Raw genomic sequence first — 21,180 nt, forward strand, 5'->3', positions numbered from 1 at the left:
GGATGATTCAAGGACATTACATTTATTATGCACTTTATTTCTAATCTGGCCACCACTGATCTGACAGAAGGTACCAGTCCATGGCCCAGAGGCTGGAGACCCCTGATTTATTAATAACATATCAAATAAATAGCAATTTCTGAGATGCCTCAGAATTTCTTTGAAGCATCCCAGAGTTAGCTAGGGATCAAATAATTTCAGTTAGAATTTGTTCTTTGGGAAATGTGTCAAAAATATCACAAAGGTTTCAAAACGCTTGGCCAAACAGGATCATAGATCACTGTGAAACAATACTTACTTAACCAAAGTGACAATTTCAAAAACAAATACAGGTAACTGCATATTACTATTAGAGGTAGGCTGGTACAAGACTGGATTTGGTTCCTCTCTCTGTTAAGAGAACAAAGTTTTCTTGGAATACTGCTTTTGACAGGTTGTGTGAGATTCTTTTTCTATAAGTGATTTGTATTTGTTTTTGAAATGTTTTGTCCTTTTGACCTACTGTATAGCATGGGGAACTCAATATTCTATAATAACCTTTATGGAAAAAGAATCTGAAAAATGGATATATGTATAATTGAATCATTTATCGATACATCTGAAACTAACACAGCATGGTAAATCACCTATACTCCAGTATGAAAGAAAAATTTTTAAATTAATAGGAAAAACTCTAAAGTTTTAAGTTACCAAAAATCTGCAGAAACTATTTTAAATCAATATACCCAAATCATCAGTTCAGTTCACTCGCTCAGTCGTGTCCTACTCTTTGCAACCCCATGGACTATAGCACGCCAGGCTTCCTGTCCATCACCGACCCCCAGAGCTTACTCAAACTCATGTCTATCGAGTTGGTGATGCCATCCAATCATCTCATCCTCTGTCTTCCCCATCGCCTCCTGCCTTCAATCTTTCCCAGCATCAGGGTCTTTTCCAAGGAGTCAGTTCTTTGCATCAGGTGGCCAAAATATTGGAGTTTCAGCATCAGCCTTTCCAATGATTTCCTTTAGGATGGACTGGTTGGATCTCCTTGCAGTCCAAGGAACTCTCAAGAGTCTTCTCCAATAACACAGTTCAAAAGCAGTTAAAAACCCAAATCATAATTATTCCTAAAGGGTTCACCTGAAAACTTTAATCTCATATACCTTTATTTTTATAACTTGCAAAAATATCATCATACTAATTTTTTTTTGCTGACAAATGCTGCAACAGAAATAACATGAACTTACTGACCTTCAGTAAAGCTTGGTACAAAAGTAAGAAATGTCTGTCTTATTAAACCAGCAAGCTTAAGTTAGCTTTAATACCAGGTATTAATTTAATATTGAATATTTCCTAAATGAACGTGAAATTCATTCTGGCCAGTTGCATTTTGTTTAGAAGTATTTAATTTGTAACCACTTACTTTTAAGCTAATTAAATAGTTCTTTTATAAATTTAATTTTGACAGTATTTTCTGGAGGTAGAGACACCTCATGTAATGTATATGTATATTTACATTAGCTTCACCTTAAAAACTTAGTTATGAATCAGGTATTACAATATAAACTTACTAGTTTATAAATAACAGTTGGAATAAGTTAAATTTGCTTGCTCAGATTACTATGGCCTTGCTCTTTGTGAAAAAGACTAAATATCATTTAGACAGCAGACCATTTTTGAGAATTAAAAGCAACTGTCTTTGTCCTGCAAGTTTCTAAAAATCAGAAATGTGAATACAGCCCACACTGATGACACATACACAAAATGCCTAAGAAAATCAGGTAGAATACTTACATCTCAAAGACACGGGGACAGAAATGCAAGTTCTCCCTAGAAGGGCTTTTGTTTCTTTAAGGTCAGAATTCCGTAAAGATGTTTTATCAAGATGGCTTTCTCTAATTTAACTGTGTACTCAATAGAAGAGGCCCTCCCCACCCCCACCCCCTGCCTTAGTCATTTTCAGGACAAGAGTTCCTTCAGTTCCTAATGAAGTAAGTACTTGTAAATATTAAGTTTTGTACATGCAGAAATCTGGCTGGGGTCTTAGAGGCTGGCAACCTGTCGATCCTTATTCTTTTTGTTTTGAAAGCTGTATTCCCCATTCCAAGGTCAGTTTGTCCAAATAAAGTCACTAATGATGACTGGTGTGAGCTTAACCCCTCTAGATTTTAGCCTGGAGTCCTTTTAGCCCTGTGTTTTGGTTTCTCCCTTCAGTAGCCTGAGACCACTGAGGGTGCTTGGAGTATGGAGTGGTCGGCTCTTTTGCATGTCCATGGAAAGCAAGTTTTTAATTAAAAAGCGTGAGTTACCCTATAGGTACAGCTGCACGGTGTGAGGACTTGGCTCTGTCACTCCCACAAGTTTCTCAGTTTCCTCAGAAAGCCATTGCCGGCCAGGAGGTGATGTTCCTTCTGAGCTGAAAGCTCTCATGAAATATCTTCACTTTTATTACTAAGCATCCAATTCAAGGAAAAACAACAAGCCAGTCTATATAATTACTCCGTCCAACCTTACTCAGGGTCTTACAACTGAGCCAAGTCTCCTCAGTATTTCAACTGAGGATAACCCGCTCAGTGTCTAAACTGGGCAAAAAGTCTTCACAGTGTCTTCAGACAGAGGATAACCCAGGTACCTCTTCTTGAAACTAAGTTTCAAGGATAACCTACCTCTCTTCCAGTGAGGAGTTTAACACCACTGAATAAAACTCAGGATCATCAGCCAATAATAGGAGAGTGAAGTGAAAGTCAGTCATGTCCAACTCTTTGGGACCCCACAGACTATACACTTCATGGAATTCTCCAGGGCATCTTCCCAACCCAGGGATCGAACCCAGGTCTCCCGCATTGCAGGTGGATTCTTTACCAGCTGAGCCACAAGGGAAGCCCAATAACAGGAGAGATTCACCCAAATTCATCTGGACTCTGAGGAGGCAGACAGGCCCAAGAATCCTCTGCTGGTACCTAGGCTCTGGAGCCTTTAGAGTTCAGGCAGAGGAGAAAAGTCTGCTCTGGGTCCCTCTGTGGCTGCCAAAACTGTTGACAAAAAATATATATATATGCAACTGAAAAGTTGAGAATTATGTTTTATTCAGCAGACACTAAGGACCTAAGCTCTCAGATATCTCTGAGGCACAGTTCTGAAAAGATAAGGGAGGAACCAGGAGATAAAGGAGTTTCTGTAAAACAAGACAAAAAATAGTCAAACATCAAAAGATTATAATTAAGGAAAAAACAAACATCTCAAGTTAATGAATTTAGCCCTTTTCTATGTATGGGAAGATGCAAGAGTCTGGGCTCACTGAAATGATTCATTTGTTATGTACCTTAACTATCTAGGGCCAGCATCCGGTTTTACTCCCTTCTGAATCCCCTCAGGGTGCACGGGGGTGGGGGGTGGGGGGGGGGTGCGGGGGGTGGCGGCTGCAGAGGTTGGTTTGATGGTTGCAACATCCTTTGTTATTGATATGGCAGGAGATGTTCTTGGTTCACAGACCCATCAATTCCATTCCTAGGTAGATACCCAGAAGAATTGAAAACTGGTACTCAATAACATACACGCAGGTCATGGCAGAACCACTCACAATAACCAAGAGATGGAAGCAGCCCAAAAGTTCATCAACTCACGAATGAATAAACAAAATGTGGCATATCCATATGACAGAGTATCAGCTAAAAAAAGAATGAGGTGCTGATACATGGTACAGTGTATATGAACCCTGCAAACACTACGCTTAGTGAAAGAAGCCGGACACAAAAGCCCACATACGGGTACAATTCCACTTATATGGAATATCCAGAAGAGCTAAATCCACAGAGACAGAACAGAGACTGGTGATTATCAAGGCCTAGAAGGAAAGGGGGGGAAAGAGAGTGATCATTTAATGAGTAGAGGGTCTTCTTTTGGGGTAAAATGATAAAAATGATGTGAAAATAGGTGGAGGTTGTGGCTACACAGTATCAGGAATGTACTAAATGACACTCACTGTATTGTGTGGTCTCTTTAAAATGGTTAATTTTATGTTTGTGACTTTCACCGCCCCCCCCCCCACCAAAAAAAATGTCTTTTTTAAAAATGGGTGCCAGCAACTCCAAGAGTCCCAGGAAGGCTCTCCCTGGCCTAGCTAGCGCCATCTGTCCATCGCTGAACCAATCACTGTGGACAGTGATTGTCCGCAATGCTGTTGTTGGCCAGGTCTTACTTCTGTGCCCACCACCAGGGCCCCACTCTGACCAATGAAGTCCCCCAAAAGAAAACATGGATGCTACGAAGGTAGAGGGACACTGGGAAGGCAAAAAACGTGAGAGGTTCACTCTATAGAGTCTGGTCCCTCAGCCCTTCCCAAGCCTGTTTCAGCTCAGTGTTCTTTGTTTCCTTCTAACTTCATCTTCCTCCTCTCCCACCCCCAGCTCCAGAGCGGAATTGGCAGACTGATTCTGAAGGAAGAGATGAAGGCCAGGTCCAGTTCCTATGCAGACCCCTGGACCCCGCCCCGGAGCTCCACCAGCAGCCGGGAGGCCCTGCACACAGCTGGCTACGATGTGTCCCTAAATGGCTGTAAGCACTGCCCTGGAGCCTGCTGGGGGCGGCAGGGGCGGGGGGCACTTTCTTCCCCATCAGTTCTTCCCTAAGTGAATCTAACCTCCTACACAGCCGCACCAGGGTCTAGAATACAGGCTAAAGACCATGCTCTGACCTGAGGAGGCACTTCTGCCTCTTTGGGTCAATCTGAAGCTGTGACTTCCAGTCAGGTGCCATGTAAAGAAAGAAAAAGCTCTTCTAATAGTCTGAAGATAAACGGGGCTGACTCTTGAGGTAGTTGAGCCTTCCATCACTGGAAGTGTACAATCAGAGGCTTGGTTCAAGCATTTTGCCCTGAGAGTCTCTCAGTGTAAGCTCCTCCCTATTCCTGGACCCACACATAACTCTACCTGCCTCATCTCTTACTTACCCCTGTGGGATTCAGGCCTGCCAGGAAATCCTGTCTCAGGTCAATACCTGATGGATAAACAAAGGTACCAATTACAATCCAGTGTGCTGGGCATTTGCAGATACACTATAGCCTTGGTCCTCACAAAGACCCAGAATGTAGAGGGATTATTACCACCCAGTTCATAGAGGAGAGAGCCCTTGCCCAAAGTCAGACCCAACACAGAGTGACTCAGGCCATAAGCTTTTTCCCCTCTTGGCTGTATGCACTGCACCTTGACTCCAGGTGAGGTCAAAGATGACAGTGGTAGTGATGCTGATAAAGCCAGTGTTATGGAGGGTTTGTATCTGTCAGACACTGTACTGATATTTACTGTATTGTGCCCTATATCTTTCACAAGAACCCTATAAAGGAGACACTGTCCTTCCCTGTCTTACAGATAAGCATGATTTACTAATCTGAAGCTGGGTATCTATTAATGGCAGAGCCGGGATGAACTGATGAGCTGTTTTCCTGTTTGACCACTGAGGGGCACTGTTTTCAACCCCTGGCTCTGGGCTCTACATTTTTCTATCAGAGCTGGTCAAAATTTAGCTCCATCAATGGCATCTGTGCGGCAGCTATCACAGAGCACCTGCGCTGGGCTGCATGCTGGCCTGAGGAGGGGGGACCTGCTGCAGATGCAGCAGTTAGAAACTGACCGGTGGGAAGAGGCACTGAAGACACCCTCCGACCTGCCGGCCAGGGTGGCCCAGGAATGAGAGCTGTTTCTGTCTGTCAACATGAGCACTGATCTCCAACTTCTCTCTCTTGCAGCCCCTCGGTCCCACTACCTGGCTGACAGTGGTACGTCCTGCCCACCCTACCTTCAGACCATCATGTTGTGTGAGGGCCAGAGCCGAGTCAGCTGCAGGGCCCCCTGAGCTGTGATGAGTATACAGCATGGATGTTCCAGCACAGTCCTCATCTGACATAGTTTGTCAGATGGTGGGCCTTAATCTTTGGTTCTGGAACCAGGGCAGCCGTGCCCAATGGCTCCCAGAGAGAAAGAAAGAGCATACACATCTTCCACCATGTGGGAGCCTGCCCGTCTGAGTTCTGAGCTCGACTCCAATCCCAGGGCCTATGTTCAGAGCCACCCTGTAGCCAGGACACATGGGTCCATCATAGGAGTGTAAATGCGAGCATTTAAGGCCAAAAGACTGTGAGTGGGTACTTCGGGGGGGCCTTGAATTCTGCCAGGATGAGGCACCCCTGAGATGGTCAGCTGTAAGCCTGGAGAGCAGTGGAAGGAGCTGGCGGCCCCTGTCCATGCCCCTTCCCATGGAAGTGGGAGTAACACTGGCCATTTGCCCAGATGACCTCGGGGAGAGGGAACCCTGGCTTGGGGCTTCTGGTAATTGTCTCGGCTCCTTTTCAGATCCCCTCATCTCTAAATCTGCCTCCCTGCCTGCCTACAGAAGAAACGGGCTGCACAGGGTAAGTAAGAGAGGATGCACTGGGGACATTCTCCCAAAGCGGTTCACAGCTCCTGCACCCGCTCGTGGGTGATGACAAACGGGTGAAACCTAGACAGAGGCTTTGGGGCTAGAGGTGCACTGACAAAAGAGCCCCCGTGGGAGGGCTGGGAGCCCCTAGTATTTATGGCACAATTACTCCATGCTGAGCACTCACTCATTGTAACCCTGCAAGGTACTTACTATTTTTAATAACCTATTTTGTGGATGAAGAAACGGAGGTTCAGACAGGTGCAGTGACCTGCTTGAGCTCTCATTCCCAGTAAGTGCTGAGCCAGGATTCGAGCTGACCTCACAGCCTGACCTGACTGACTCACCTGCTGTGGCCTGGAGCCTTCCGAACTCTTAGATATCCTTCAGCGTAAAACCTTCATGGAAGCTGAGTTTGTTTAAGGACTGAAAGGGAATGAAAATGGCTTGTTGGCAAAAGGAGAGGCTCTGTGACTGGACAAGGGATGGGGGGAGGGAAGGGACATTAAGGCAGACATTCATTACTGTCTGGCCCTGAACAGGGCCAGCACTGTTCCGGATGCTGGGGGTCCTACGGTGAACATATTTGCTGCTCCTGTGGAGCTCACATTCTAGCTGGAGAGACAGATGACCTGTAAGTGCATGTGTGACTTGAAGTCAACAGTCACGTGTATTTGGAGAAGGTCAGAGAGGGGTGAATTTAAACAAAGGCCTGAGTGCAGGGAGGGACGACCTCACCTGTCCAAGATGAGGAAGAACCACCCAAATAGAGGCAAGCACCGTGTCAGAGTCCCTCGGTGGAGAGGACACGAGGCGGGGATGGAGTGAGCATGGAGATGAAGCCAGACAGGTGTCATTAGGGCCCAGCGCTGGTAAAGACTCAGAAGGTTTCCCGTGGGTGTGCTGCACCATCCAACTCAGATTTGTAATGGGCTCCCCCTTGTGTAGAGAAGAGACTGCAAAGGGACAGAAGTGGGAGACTTAACTGTATGAGAGACAATTTTAAGGTTAAGCACACAAAAGGGATCAGAGCTCCATGGTAGAGAGATGGCTGGTGTTAATACCATCCCCTCTCCCAAGCAGGGGACAGACAGACCCTGTCCTCAACACGCCCAGAGCCTGGACATTTGTTCATGAACAGATGTTTATACTGAAAGCCATTTATGTATGCCAGGCGTTGCTCTGGGTGCTTGGAATACCAGTGACCAAATCAAACAAAAACCCCTGCCCCTTGGAGCTTATATTCTTGTAGAGAGAAACAGAAAGCAAGTAGGACTACGTGGTATGCAAATCACCTTATACACACTGTGTAGACAGAGTCGGACACGGCTGAAGCGACTTAGCAGCAGCAGCAGAGGGTAGTAAGTGCTATGGGAAAAAAGGGGGAAGTTGAGCAGGACAAGAAGGGTGGCGAGTTGGGGAAGGGGCGACTTATAATTTTAGATAGAGTTGTCAGGATAGATCTCATAGAAAAAATGATACTTGAGTACTGAAAGAAAGTGTATGCTGCAGTTCACCAGCATATGACTATTTACGGAGTGCCTACTATGTGCCAGGCCTACGCACTAGGCACACGGCAGCAAATTAAATCATCCCAACTTGAGACTGAAGCTTCTGAGACAGCGCTGAGTCCCACCAGCTCCAGTCCACTTTCTGGAGACGGGTGAGGACTTGAGTGAGGCAGAGGTGAGCCCACCTCAGGCCAGCCCTGCTTCTGTCTCCCCTGCAGACACCCAGCGCAGACCTATTCCACTACGACAGCATGAACGCCGTCAACTGGGGCATGCGAGGTGAGTGTGGGTCTCTCCTGGGACTTCACAGGGACCTCGTTACAATGCACTGCTCACAACTGCCCACTTGACAAACGATTATGGCCCCACCCTGGGCTCTATCTAAACCCCGAGTTCCCTTTCATTTCCCATTCCCTCCCTTTTCCCCTGCTCCTCCCTCATCCTCTCAGGTCCCTGGCCTTGGGTGATCTCCAGCCCATTTGTCCCATCTGGATTCCCAGAGCCATCACAGAGTGCTTGCTTTTCTCCCAGTACTGCTGAGCTGGAGTTGCCTGCCAGTCCCCAGGTGGAGGGAAACACTCAAAGCCAGACACATTGTTCCCAGAAAAAATTCCATGAACCTCACACTGTGATGCTCTTCCACCGGCCTCATCCAGCTCCAGTAAGCAGGCTCAGGCAGGTCCACATCAAACCCTGGAGGAATCCCCCTGGAAGATGAAGGACTTCACCCATTTGCTTCATGGCCCTCAGGCTCTTCTTATTTCTATTCTAAATATCTCTAAAAACCTGTCCCTGGATCAGCCCAACCCCTTTCTCCACTGTATTCAAACCAGCCTTGATTTAGGATGAATTCAATAAGGATAGGGTCTCTATAACAGAAGCCAGTGCATATATATGGAATTTAGAAAGATGGTAACAATAACCCTGTATACGAGACAGCCAAAGAGACACTGATGTATACAACAGTCTTTTGGACTCTGTGGGAGAGGGAGAGGGTGGGATGATTTGGGAGAATGGCATTGAAATACGTATAATATCATATATGGAACGAGTCGCCAGTCCAGGTTCGATGCACGATACTGGATGCTTGGGGCTGGTGCACTGGGACGACCCAGAGGGATGGTATGGGGAGGGAGGAGGGAGGAGGGTTCAGGATGGGGAACACATGTATACCTGTGGTGGATTCATTTAGATATTTGGCAAAACTAATACAATATTGTAAAGTTTAAAAATAAAATTAAATTTAAAAAGAAAGAAAAGTGAAAGGGAAAAAAAAAAAAAGAAGCCAGTGTAGGGATGCAAAGCAAAGACTGATGGTTTCTACTTTTTGTGTGTCTCTTTTCTCTCTGCAGAGTACAAGGTAAAGACACATAGACCCTGGGGGTCTCTGGGACCCTGCAAGTTGCCACACTGGGGACGAGCGGGAAGATGACAGCACTGTCTATGCAGGGAAGGGAACATCGACAAAAAAGCCCAAGGGTCCTCTCAGGACTAGCATTTCCGGTCCCTGCTTGGGCACTTTCCCTGAATCCTGCCCTACATCTCTTGCCTCCTGAAACCAGACAGTTCCCCCAGGCCTCGGAGACGTTTCTGGAGGCTTGCCAATCACAAATATGAGACATTCACATGCAGGAGCCCTTCTGCTCACACACCACGCTCATCCCTGGCAGTATCCAAGGACTGTGGGGTCTTGCCTTTGGGAGACGGCGCCTTGAGGCTGCCAGGAAACCCCAAAGAGGACGCACCAGTGCTTCCTCCAGACTTGATAATCGCTGGCCCTTCCTGGATAGAAGAGGGATCGCAGCCACCACCCTCACCCAGCCTGCAAACACCCCCTCCTCTCTCCTCAGATCTACCCTTACGAACTGCTACTGGTGACCACAAGAGGGAGAAACCGACTGCCCAAGGATGTGGACCGGACGCGTTTAGAGGTAAGTACAGAAAACTGAGCAGGAGCCTCTGGGTTTGAAGTGATTGCAGAATTTGACCGGTCTAACCCAGCTCGGGAGGGACAGACAGAATGAATGACATAGGGGTCACACAGCTGGTTGAAAAACAGACACTCCTACCTGGTTTCCTTAGCCCAGGCTGTTCCTTGCTGTTCTGTGCAGCCTCTTGATTCAGTTAGCATCTGTAGTGCACAGCTATAGCGTGTCTCCAAACTGGGCTGATACTTTTGCAGATGTAAGAGGAGAGCTGAATTTGGTTCCTGCCTTTCAAGGGCCTGCAGCCTGTGTGCTAAGAAAAAACACAGCACTGGCATTACATAGGACGGTATAGAAAACCAGTGTCTGCAGTGGGAAAGGACGGGGACAGTTCTCTGCAGAGGGTAAACATATACGCAAGTCTCGAGCAGGACTCCCTAGGTTCCAACTCTGATGCTGCCATCCCTGGGTGGACAGCTTGGCCACGTGACGAACTGGCCCATCTCCAAACCTCGGTTGTCTCCTCTATAAGACGGGGTGATTGTCATGCTTCCCTCAGGTTGCCAAGTGACATACATGAGACAGTACACAGGAGCCCTTGACATGGAATCCAGCAGTGTACTGAGTAGAAAGCTCTCCAGAGTTTCTGTGCTGTTACTCAGAGAAGACGACAAGGCTGGCTGTGCTGACACAGGCCTCCAGGGAGAGGGAGGAACTGGATGGACTTGGGGTGGGCGGGTCCAGATGGACAAGGAGGGAGGAGCAACAGCAAGCGATACAGAACAGACGAGGCCTGAACATGGCCTTGGGCTCTGGAGCCGTCCAGTCTACTGGGCGTGGAGTTCCAGTTCCTGCTTACACCGACTCCAGAAGCATCCCCTGCCCTTTCCCTCCCTGCCTCTCCCTGGAACACCCTTTCCATCTCAGCAGCCCCTTCACTTCTCAGGGCTCCATTCTAGTGACGCCTGTGCCCCAAAGCCTCCCCAAAGCTTTCCTCAGGGTGTGTCACTGACCTTCTCTTCCTCCTCCAGCCCTGTGTCCAGAGCACAGACCCAATACCTTTCTCCTTTGCATCAGCTCATCAAGCCATCCATCTCCTCTGTCTGACACGCGGTCATCTACCACAGGGCCTGGACTAGGAGAAGGGTCAGGAGATGTCTGTGGAATTGAATGCAGGCTTGTAAGAGAGGAGGCTCAGCACTTCTTGGGACACCCTTGACCTGACAGCTAAGGAATCTGCCCAGAGTAGAGGGTTGAAGCCGTAGGACGGGGGTGTGGGCAGCCAGGATGCTCTGTGAGTCCTTCCAGCTCTAGCAGGCTGGGTTAGCAGGAACAGAAGCCAGTGATTCTCCCCACGTAAGTGTCTGCCAGTGCTGACAGGGACAGCTCCCTCGGCAGCTCAGAGGAGCCAGCATTTAGGGATGAAAATGTTCACAAGCCTGGTTCATCCTGGATGACCAAATGCTCTGCTCCTAGACACCCAGGAAAACACAACCTTCTCTAAGAATCACTTGAGGAGCTTTTTAAAAATACTAGTACAGGGTCCCACCCAAGTCCAATTAAATTGCAATCTGGGGAAGGAGCTCAGGAGCTCAGGTTCCCAGGGATGTCTGATACGTAGCCTGAGCTGAGACTCCTGGGCTAGAAACCCTGCAGCAGCAGTTCAGGGTGGGCATTGAAGAAGGAGACCCCCCTGTCCTCAGGGAGCTCAGAGTATAGATACTTATTCACACAATAAGTATTTTTTCAAACCTATTATATATACCAGATACTGCTCTAGGTCCTTGCAGTGTTATCAGTGAACAAAACAAGGACCCCTGCCCCTTGGAGCTGGTGTCCTCATGTGAGGAGACATACAGTAAATGATACAATAATAAGGAAACAATAGTGTGTTGGGAGGTAACGGGGCTGAGGGCAAGGAGTAAGGGGAGAGCAGCGTGAGGGGGATTGGGAGCTGGAGGGGTGAGTTGCAGGCTTAAATAGGGAGGTCTGAGTAGAGCTCATTGAAAACATGACATCTGAGCAAACACTTGAAGTACAAACCATGCCTATATAGAAAGGAAGCACATTCTGGGCCAGGGAAACAGCCATCACCAAGGCCCTGATGCAGGAGTGAACCTGGTGCATTGGAGGACAGCAGGAGGTGAGTGTGGCTGCGGCCACGTGAGCCCAGGAGAGAGGAGGAGGAGGAGGAGATGAAATCAAAGGAAACGGAGACCAGGCCACACCGTGTGACAGACACGTGAAGAGATCCCTGCACCAGTAATTCACTGTGCCAAGAGCATGCCCCTCATCATCTGTCATCCTCACAGGACCCATGAGGGCAGGTACTGGCATGCTGCCACTCTCACGAGAGGACACTGAGGCTCAGTGATGTTGGAAGTACCCTGTCCAAGGTCACACACTCATATCTGCCTGGCTCTAAAGCCCGGGCACATAATCTTCATCCATTAAAGTCTGTGATGGATGTCAAGTGGACAGGCTGCCATTAAATGCTCTGAGAACTCAGGAGAAAGGAGACTCCATGTGGCCCTCAACAGAGAGAAGAAAGCCTCAGATTCCTCAGCGTGTCCTACAGTGGCTACTTGAGTAGTTTCGGCTTAATTCCTTTATACTGTGTTAAAGATTTTTTAACACAGTGGCGAAAGCCAGCTAGAGAATCGATAGTAACCATCACTCTCCAACAACAGAAAAAACAGATTAGACTAAATTACAGTTCCCCTCAGGCTTTACTATGGAAGGGGCAGAGAACGTTTTCATATCCACATATTTTCAGCACTTCAGTGAGAATAAAACAGATCTGGGCGAGTCAAAAGCAGAACAAAAGAAGGACACTGTCTAGACAGGTGGGGTCTGAAGGAGTCTAACAGCCAAATGTGATATGTGGGTGCTGTCTGAATCCGTATTCAAACAAACCAGCTCTAAAAAGATACTTTTGAGACCATTAGGGGAATTTTATTGTGGACAAGTATTAGGTAATTCTGTGGAATTGTCATTTTTTCTTGCCCATGCTGTTGTGGTTATGTAAGAAAGCAAATACCCAGTATGCTTTGAGATGCCAACTGCTGTATGTAGGAGTGAAGTGGCAGTATCTAGAGTTAAGAGACTTAATGAGAGGAAAGAGAAAATGTGGTAGATTCTGATGGTCATTGAATCTGGGTGAGGGGCATGGGTGTGCACTGTGCTATTTTCTCTCTTGTGTATTTTTGAAATTGACCAAGAGGGTGGTGGGCATACACTGCATTTGGCATCAGGAGCCCTAGACTCAGTTCTGCTACCTGCCTAGTGATCTCCCCTCCCTCCTGGGCAAGTCATTTTAATTCTCTGACTTTTGCTTTTCTCACTTTCCAATTGGGTAGAAATAATTCCTGGTTTTCAAAGTGGTCAGAAGAATTAAAAGAGAAAAGAGTGAATGTACATATGAGCATGATAAAAATGCAATAGAGTACCCAAAAATCAACTCAGATATATAACCAGTGATATCTAACAAAAGTATGATATATAACCAACAATATCTAACAAAAGTATCAAAGTTACCTTTACCTAAAGAAAGTTTTGGAAATGTGGCAAAAACATTCATTCACAGTGCCAACAAGCCAGAGAATTGGCTAAGTGTTATGTGGCTGTACACATAATTCTCATTCAATTTCCTTCAATACCTGATGAGCTAATATAACTGGTAACAAGAGCAAGTGAATGCAGTAAGCTTTCAGGCAGGACATAGGCCATCTAATTCTCTCTTTAAACAAAATCATAAATTTTATTTAAAAAATAAAATTTCAGACCTCCAGAAGAGTTTCAAGAATAGCAAAATGAGGATCCATTTATCCTTCACCAACTGTTTACATTTTGCCACATTTTAAGTGCCATATATTTCTAACTCAAAGCTTAGAAATCAAAGTTGTATCAACTTTCAACTCTGCTCAGAAGGGACAGGAGAAAGGACAGGCAGAAAGGGGTTAAAAAACCCACTAAGACATGAAGAACAATGTTTCATTATGTGGCATACTTGTTTTCATATAACAAAGAGTATGGTATGGAGAAATGGAGAGAGAAATTTTTTTTTTCATTGACTGACCTAAGGAAAAACCTTCCAGATTTTTTTGGTAAACTTATTACTAAGAGGAAATACACCCTAAAATCTTGGACATGCCTCCTTTTCTGTCCAAAGTAGACAGCAGTAACATTACTCCATACACACTCCTGGACACAGTGCATGGAGCAGGGATGCAGAAAGGGGAGGCCAACCGAGAGGCACTCAGGTGAAGCGGAAGTCCCGCCTGAGTCTTGGGTAGAGAAAGCCTCTCCAGCCAGATCAACTACAGGGGTCCCTCCCAGGAAACACTCACTCACACAGCCATCCACTCGACATACTCATCACACACCCTCCGTGGGTCAGGCACTGTGCCAGGCACAGCAGAACCAGAGGAAACGTACAGGAACCACTCCTGCATCTACCTGCCTCTCACGTCCTCAAGTTGTTCCCTCTCTGTCTCCTCCCCTCTTCTTCCAGCGCCACCTGTCCCAGGAAGAGTTCTACCAGGTCTTTGGCATGACCATCTCCGAGTTTGACCGGCTGGCCCTCTGGAAGAGGAATGAACTCAAGAAGCAAGCCCGGCTGTTCTAGGCAGAGGCTCTATAAATATATATGCATTTATATAAAGATATATGTAAAATCTCTATACTGAAGCTCGGTATAATCCTCTTGTGTAATGGGACACACTGCCTGCCATGAGACTTGCTTTTCTGTATCGTCAGGCAAGCCCACATCATCAAGATATTTTTATGCTCCTTACTTTCTCTTTTTTAAGTGCAATGGGGTTTGGGAAGGAATTTGTGGGGACTCCCATCCTTTTACTGGGGAGCCTTTTTATACTGAAACATCTGTCCTGACTTGAGTCCCCCAGGGTCCAACTCTCTTTCCTGAAAGAGGTGCCTGAAGGAGTCTCTCTTCTCTCTGCTTCTCGGCTCTTCCCCCAACCTCCAGGGACGATGCTGACCGTGCAGTTTTCACACTTCACTGGCCCCAGAGGGGCCCTTCTCAAGGGGGATCCACAGCGTTCTCCCCGAGTCACTGAACACCTTTGAGAGCCCTGAAGAATTTTCTTATCCCCCCCATTAGGACCTCAGTGCTGTCTGGGGGTGATGCAGCTAGAAATGTGGGTTTCACGTCTATTCGTTACAGAAATAAACAGAAATGGATAGGGCCTTGGCCTCTCCTCGCCTCTTCAATCCTCCTCCTATCCTTGATCCTCACCTCTCTCTAGTCCAAATTTATGACTCATGGTAGGAAAAGAAAAAGCACTTCCCTTTTCTGCATCATTGCTTCCCATGGCCCCGTGCCTGGCCCCTACGTGAAGAACCAGAGGGAGAAAGTGGGAGCCAGGAGCAGGAGACAGAGCGGGATGCCCGTTAGTGCCAGGGCTGCAGGACCCCTGGGACCCTCCCTCATTGCTCCCAGAACCTCCGGACCTTCCCCCTTAGGAGGAGAGGCCCATTTTCGCAGCCTGTATTTTTCAGCCTTACTACAATCTATGTGCCTGACAACTCGCCACAGGGCTAATGTTCCCACCACGGCTCCAACCGAACAACTAGACAGACAACCTCTAACACACACCTCCAAAGGTAATCCAGACCACGTCCTAAAGAAAGCTTCCTGGCCTATGCTGTCTGGTCTCTGGGTTGGCAGAGCAACCCAACCATACCCCCACCAGTCCTTGGCTCCCACTGCAAAGTTGGCCATGCTTCATGGGGGAAACTTTTGAAGAATGACTGCTTATGAGATTCCAAAATGGAGCACTGGCCAACGTCGCTCACGGTCATCCTGATTTCCCCAGTGGCTGCCTTTCCTGCCTCCTTGCCTTCTGGAACAGGGATGAAAGCTTAACCATCTCTCCTCCCCTCCCCAAATCTGTAACCATGAGTTGGTGATGGTAAGATCTGTTCCTTCCTGGAGATGGCTTGAGTCAGACCACGAAGGAAGGATGAAGAAGTGGAAATGACAGTTATGACTCTCAAGAGGTTATGTGTTGTGGCAAATGTAGGACTGACTTCAGCAAACCCTCACTGAGCACCTGCTGATGCTGAGCACCTGCTGTATACTGAGCACTTACTGTGGGAGGGCAATGGGAATACTAGAATGATCAACCTGGGGCCCAATCTCAGGGGCATGCCTACTAAAAATGGGTGTCATAAGGCATGTACTCAAACATGATGGATGTGAGGCAGAAAGTGATAGGAGACAGCATGAGAAAGTGTATGTGATGTTACTAAGAAAGCAGATGCAGCTGGGGCAGACCAAGGACAGCTTTCTGCAAGAGACTGCATCTAAGCGAAGTTGAGGAAGGTGAAGGAGACCGAAGGGAGGAGACTGTAACCTGAAAGGGTGAAAGGATGAAGGGCCAGAAGGGAGGTCTAATATACTCTCATTTAGAACGTCCACCCTTTCTGCATCTTCTCTTTTTGGCCAATGTCTCAACTGCCCTGACCCTTTTAGAAAAGACCCCAGCCAGACACAATCATTGAAACTGCCTCATTATTGCTGGTTGAGAACTTGGAGAGATTGAAGGGCTTTTGTTATTGTTGTTGAATATCTTTGTTTCCCATAAATGCACATAATTTCAACCCAGACTTGTGTCCTTCTGTTGTTTCTCATGTGAGTGGAAATGAGTGACATGGGGAGAGGCTGAACCATGCACATTTTTCAAAATAAAACTATCAGAGAGAAGCCCTCTCTTGGTCTCAGTTTCTCCTTTGATAAGAAAGTCTGACCAGGTAAGCATTACCCAAACTGTTTCCTGCAGAATGCAGGGTCCTAGAGGATGGAAGAGGTTGTTGCAATAATGAATAGGGTTCTATGATAAAAAAAAATAATGGTAGTAAGACCCAGGTGAGCTGACGATTTCCAAAAGGTAGTAAACCTAGAGATGGGGAAGCACAGTATCAGAGTTCTCATCCTCAGTAAGCCAGAAACCACCCACCTCTACACCTGACTTCATCGGAATCAGTGTTGCAGTTACTGACAAACACAAGAGGAGATCAAGAGTAGAACATGAAGTTCACTTCCCTACACATATGCATCAAAAATACATCTAAATGGTGAACAGTTCTCAAAGGAGACCGACTGAAAACTGGCAGAAGAGCTCTTATACAACCAAAGCTGCAAGAAAGATCTCCATACAACCAGGTAGGACAAAAAAGAAAAATAAGGCATCAGGAAGGGGCCAGCACCCCTGGGGGGTACTTATGAAAGAGGAAAGGTTCTCTCACCCTGGAAACCACCTTTGCCAGCTGGGAAGTCTACCAGAACAGACAGGGAGCTGAAGGGGCCTGGTCTCTGCTTGCAAGGAGTGTGTGTCTGCTGGTTTGCTAGCAGTCAGGGAAAGAGGGACCAGCACTTGATGGCCACCATGACCTCACACTGTCAACCCAAAATGCCATCTGGGCAGGGCTGCTAGTATGCACAGCAGCTAGGTGCTGAAGCCTGGCTTTGAGCAGATGGCTCCTGGGAGAGGACTCAGTCCAGCTGTGCAGAGATTACCTGGAGTGTGGTCTGGGCCTCCACTGTCAGTGCCTGCCACAGGCCACCATAAGACCCCCACTGTCAGCATGCTTACAGAGGAAAGCAGCTCCAGTGGTGGTAGACTTTGTGAGCCCGGGCACGACAGTGGTGAGGCTGATGTCAGAGCCAACTATCAGGGCTGCCATTTCGAGGAGTGGGCCCGAGAGCAAGTCCAGCATCACCTGTGCTGTGCTGGTGCGCACTAGATGGCATGACCACAGTCACACCACCCCCCAGTAGACCCTGGAGAGGAGAACGCAGCTGTTCCTTTTCCAGTGGGAGCACTCCAGTCCTGCCTACCTCACACCACAGCTTGGAGTCATATCTGGGGTAGACAAGCCCTGGGAGAGTCCTATCACCGAGACAGCCCAGGTGCTAAACGGCAGCACAACCACTTCAATTCCTGCAGCCACAATGCCCTGGCCCCCAGTACCTGCCTAACACTAGGTCTCAGAAAACCACAATGGAGAAAGGAACATGGCCTTGGGCTGCTCCTAGGCAAAACCAAGGACACCTGCACAGGTGGTGCGGAGATTCTCTGTGACAGCATGGGCCTCACTTGCTTCAGCACTCAAATCCTTTGGGAAAGAGCACTTAAGGGCAGGCAGCCTTACTGAACCCAATCATCAGAGCTTCTACTTCAACAACAGGAGAGCAGACTCCAGCCCCGACAGGGCTGTGACTGCCACAGAACTAAGCAGAGGTCTCCCCACACTCTCCAGTGCACACACTAGTTACCACAACACCAATCACACCCACTATCAAAGGAATAATTTCCACTCCGAAAAAGACATGGCTGGCATTCGTACCAAAAATAATGGACTCACACAGTCCACACAGGGACACTTCCACCTTAAAACAGTCCTTTAAGACCACAGTAGATAACTGTTTTTCCTAAATTCACAAACATAAATTTAAGTAAAGTGAAAAAGAAGAGGAAATATTCCCAATTAAAAGAGCAAGAGACAGACCCACCAAGAAAAAAGGAGAAGACTCAAATCAATAAAATTAGAAATGAAAAAGAAGTTACAACAAAGAAATACAAAGGATCATAAGAGACTACTATGAGCAACTACATGCCAATAAAATGGACAACTTGGAAGAAGAAATGGACAAATTCTTAGAACCGAACCAAGAAGAAATAGAAAATATGAACAGACCAATCACAAGCACAAAAATCAAAATTGTAACCAAAAATCTTCAACAAACAAAAGCCAAGGGCTAGATGGCTTCACAGGTGAATTCTACCAAATGTTTAGAGAAGAGCTAACATCAATATGCCAGCAAATTTGGAAAACTCAGCAGTGGCCACAGGACTGGAAAAGGTCAGTTTTCATTCCAATCCCAAAGAACGGCAATGCCAAAGAATGCTCAAACTACCGCACAATTGCACTCATCTCACACACTAGTAAAGTAATGCTTAAAATTCTCCAAGCCAGGCTTCAGCAATATGTGAACCGTGAACTTCCTGATGTTCAAGCTGGTTTCAGAAAAGGCAGAGGAACCAGAGATCAAATTGCCAACATCTGCTGGATCATGGAAAAAGCAAGAGAGTTCCAGAAAAACATCTATTTCTGTTTTACTGACTATGCCAAAGCCTTTGACTGTGTGGATCACAATAAACTGTGGAAAATTCTGAAAGAGATGGGAATACCAGACCACCTGATCTTCCTCTTGAGAAATCTGTATGCAGGTCAGGAAGCAACAGTGAGAACTGGACATGGAACAACAGACTGGTTCCAAATAGGAAAAGGAGTACGTCAAGGCTGTATATTGTCACCCTGTTTGTTTAACTTATATGCAGAGTACATCATGAGAAACGCTGGACTGGAAGAAACACAAGCTGGAATCAAGATTGCCGGGAGAAATATCAATAACCTCAGATATGCAGATGACACCACCCTTATGGCAGAAAGTGAAGAGGAACTAAGAGCCTCTTGATGAAAGTGAAAGTGGAGAGTGAAAAAGTTGGCTTAAAGCTCAACATTCAGAAAACGAAGATCATGACATCTGGTCCCATCACTTCATGGGAAATAGATGGGGAAACAGTGGAAACAGTGTCAGACTTTATTTTGGGGGGCTCCAAAATCACTGCAGATGGTGACTGCATTCATGAAATTAAAAGATGCTTACTCCTTGGAAGGAAAGTTATGACTAACCTAGATAGCATATTCAAAAGCAGAGACATTACTTTGCCAACAAAGGTTCATCTAGTCAAGGCTATGGTTTTTCCTGTGGTCATGTATGGATGTGAGAGTTGGACTGTGAAGAAGGCTGAGTGCCGAAGAATGGATGCTTTTGAACTGTGGTGTTGGACAAGACTCTTGAGAGTCCCTTGGACTACAAGGAGATCCAACCAGTCCATTCTAAAGGAGATCAACCCTGGGATTTATTTGGAAGGAATGATGCTAAAGCTGAAACTCCAATACTTTGGCCACCTCATGCGAAGAGTTGACTCATTGAAAAAGACTCTGATGCTGGGAGGGATTGGGGGCAAGAGGAGAAGGGGACGACAGAGGATGAGATGCCTGAATGGCATCACTGACTCGATGGACATGAGTCTGAGTGAACTCCGGGAGTTGCTGATGGACAGGGAGCCCTGGTGTGCTGCGATTCATGGGGTCGCAAAGAGTGGGACACGACTGAGTGACTGATCTGATCTGATCTGAACATCTATCCTGATCAAACTCTTCCAGAAAAGTGCAGATGAAGGAAAACTCCCAAATTCATTCTACGAGGCCGACATCACCCTGATACCAAAACCAGACAAAGATGCCACAAAAAAAAGAAAATTATAGATTAATATCACTGATGAACATAGATGCAAAGATCCTTAACAAAATTCTAGCAAACAGAATCCAACAACACATTAAAAAGATCATATATTATGATCAAGTCAGCTTTATCCAAGGGATGCAAAGATTCTTCAATATATGCAAATCAACCAATGTGATACACCATATTAACAAACTGAAAGATAAAAACCATATGATCATCTTAGTAGACGCAAAGAAAGCCTTTGACAAAATTCTATACTCATTCATAATAAAAACTCTCCAGAAAGCAGGCATAGAAGGAACAAAGCTCAACATAATAAAGGCCATATACGACAAACTCAGAGCAAACATTATCCTCAATAGTGAAAAACTGAAAGCATTTCCTCTAAAATCAGGAACAAGACAAGGGTGCCCACTCTTACCACTATTATTCAACATAGTTTTGGAAGTCCTAGCCACAGCAATCATAGAAGATAAAGAAATTAAAGGAATCCAGATTGGAAAAGGAGTATAACTCACTGTTTGCAGATGATATGATTCTCTACATAGAAAACTCTAAAGATGCCACTAGAAAATTACTAGAGCTAATCAATGAATAAAGTCCCAGAATATAAAAGTAATACACAGAAATCTCTTGCATTCCTATGTACTAACAATGAAAAATCAGAAAGAAATTAAGGAATCAATCCCATTCATCATTGCAACAAAAAAGAATAAAATACTTAGGAATGCTGCTGCTGCTGCTAATTCGCTTCAGCCGTGTTAGGAATAAATTTACCTAAAGAGACAAAAGACCTGTGTGCAGACAACTGTAAGACACTGATGAAAGAAAGACAACACAGAGATGAAGTGATACACCATGTTCTTGGATAAGAAGAATTAATATGGTAAAAATGACTATACTACCCAAAGCAATCTATACATTCAATGCAATCCCTCTCAAACTACCAACAGTATTTTTCACAGAACTAGAACAAATAATTTCACAATTTGTATGGAAACACAAAAGA

At 46.2% G+C, this 21,180-nt stretch overlaps 1 protein-coding gene and 1 long non-coding RNA gene across 17 annotated transcripts in view; one reads left to right on the forward strand and one right to left on the reverse strand.

Moving 5' to 3' along the window:
• The window catches only part of ABLIM3 (actin binding LIM protein family member 3), a 135,401-nt gene extending 120,362 nt beyond the window's left edge, over positions 1–15,039 (forward strand). Inside the window, 7 exon segments of one of the 3 annotated variants that reach the window (NM_001099127.2) lie at positions 4,389–4,536; positions 5,726–5,755; positions 6,330–6,388; positions 8,126–8,186; positions 9,260–9,267; positions 9,758–9,838; positions 14,346–15,039. In NM_001099127.2, coding sequence (NP_001092597.1) covers positions 4,389–4,536; positions 5,726–5,755; positions 6,330–6,388; positions 8,126–8,186; positions 9,260–9,267; positions 9,758–9,838; positions 14,346–14,459 — 501 coding nt within the window. In that variant the 3' untranslated portion in view covers positions 14,460–15,039. 3 annotated transcript variants of the gene reach the window in all.
• LOC101903540 (uncharacterized) overlaps positions 1–21,180 on the reverse strand; it is a 119,158-nt gene that overhangs the window by 1,608 nt on the left and 96,370 nt on the right. For 9 of the 14 annotated variants that reach the window (XR_009495294.1, XR_009495297.1, XR_001500698.3 and 6 more), the window contains 5 exons: positions 10,892–10,990; positions 9,977–10,145; positions 7,135–7,352; positions 6,744–6,822; positions 832–4,977 (listed from right to left, as the gene is read on the reverse strand). This is a non-coding gene — a long non-coding RNA (uncharacterized lncRNA). Of the gene's footprint in view, positions 1–831; positions 4,978–6,743; positions 6,823–7,134; positions 7,765–8,532; positions 8,615–9,976; positions 10,146–10,891; positions 10,991–21,180 lie in introns of all 14 variants that reach the window. The other 5 variants (XR_009495296.1, XR_009495295.1, XR_009495300.1 and 2 more) reach the window with 5 other exon arrangements.

This window comes from Bos taurus, chromosome 7 (assembly GCF_002263795.3).
Source record: "Bos taurus isolate L1 Dominette 01449 registration number 42190680 breed Hereford chromosome 7, ARS-UCD2.0, whole genome shotgun sequence".
Lineage (NCBI taxonomy): Eukaryota > Metazoa > Chordata > Mammalia > Artiodactyla > Bovidae > Bos > Bos taurus.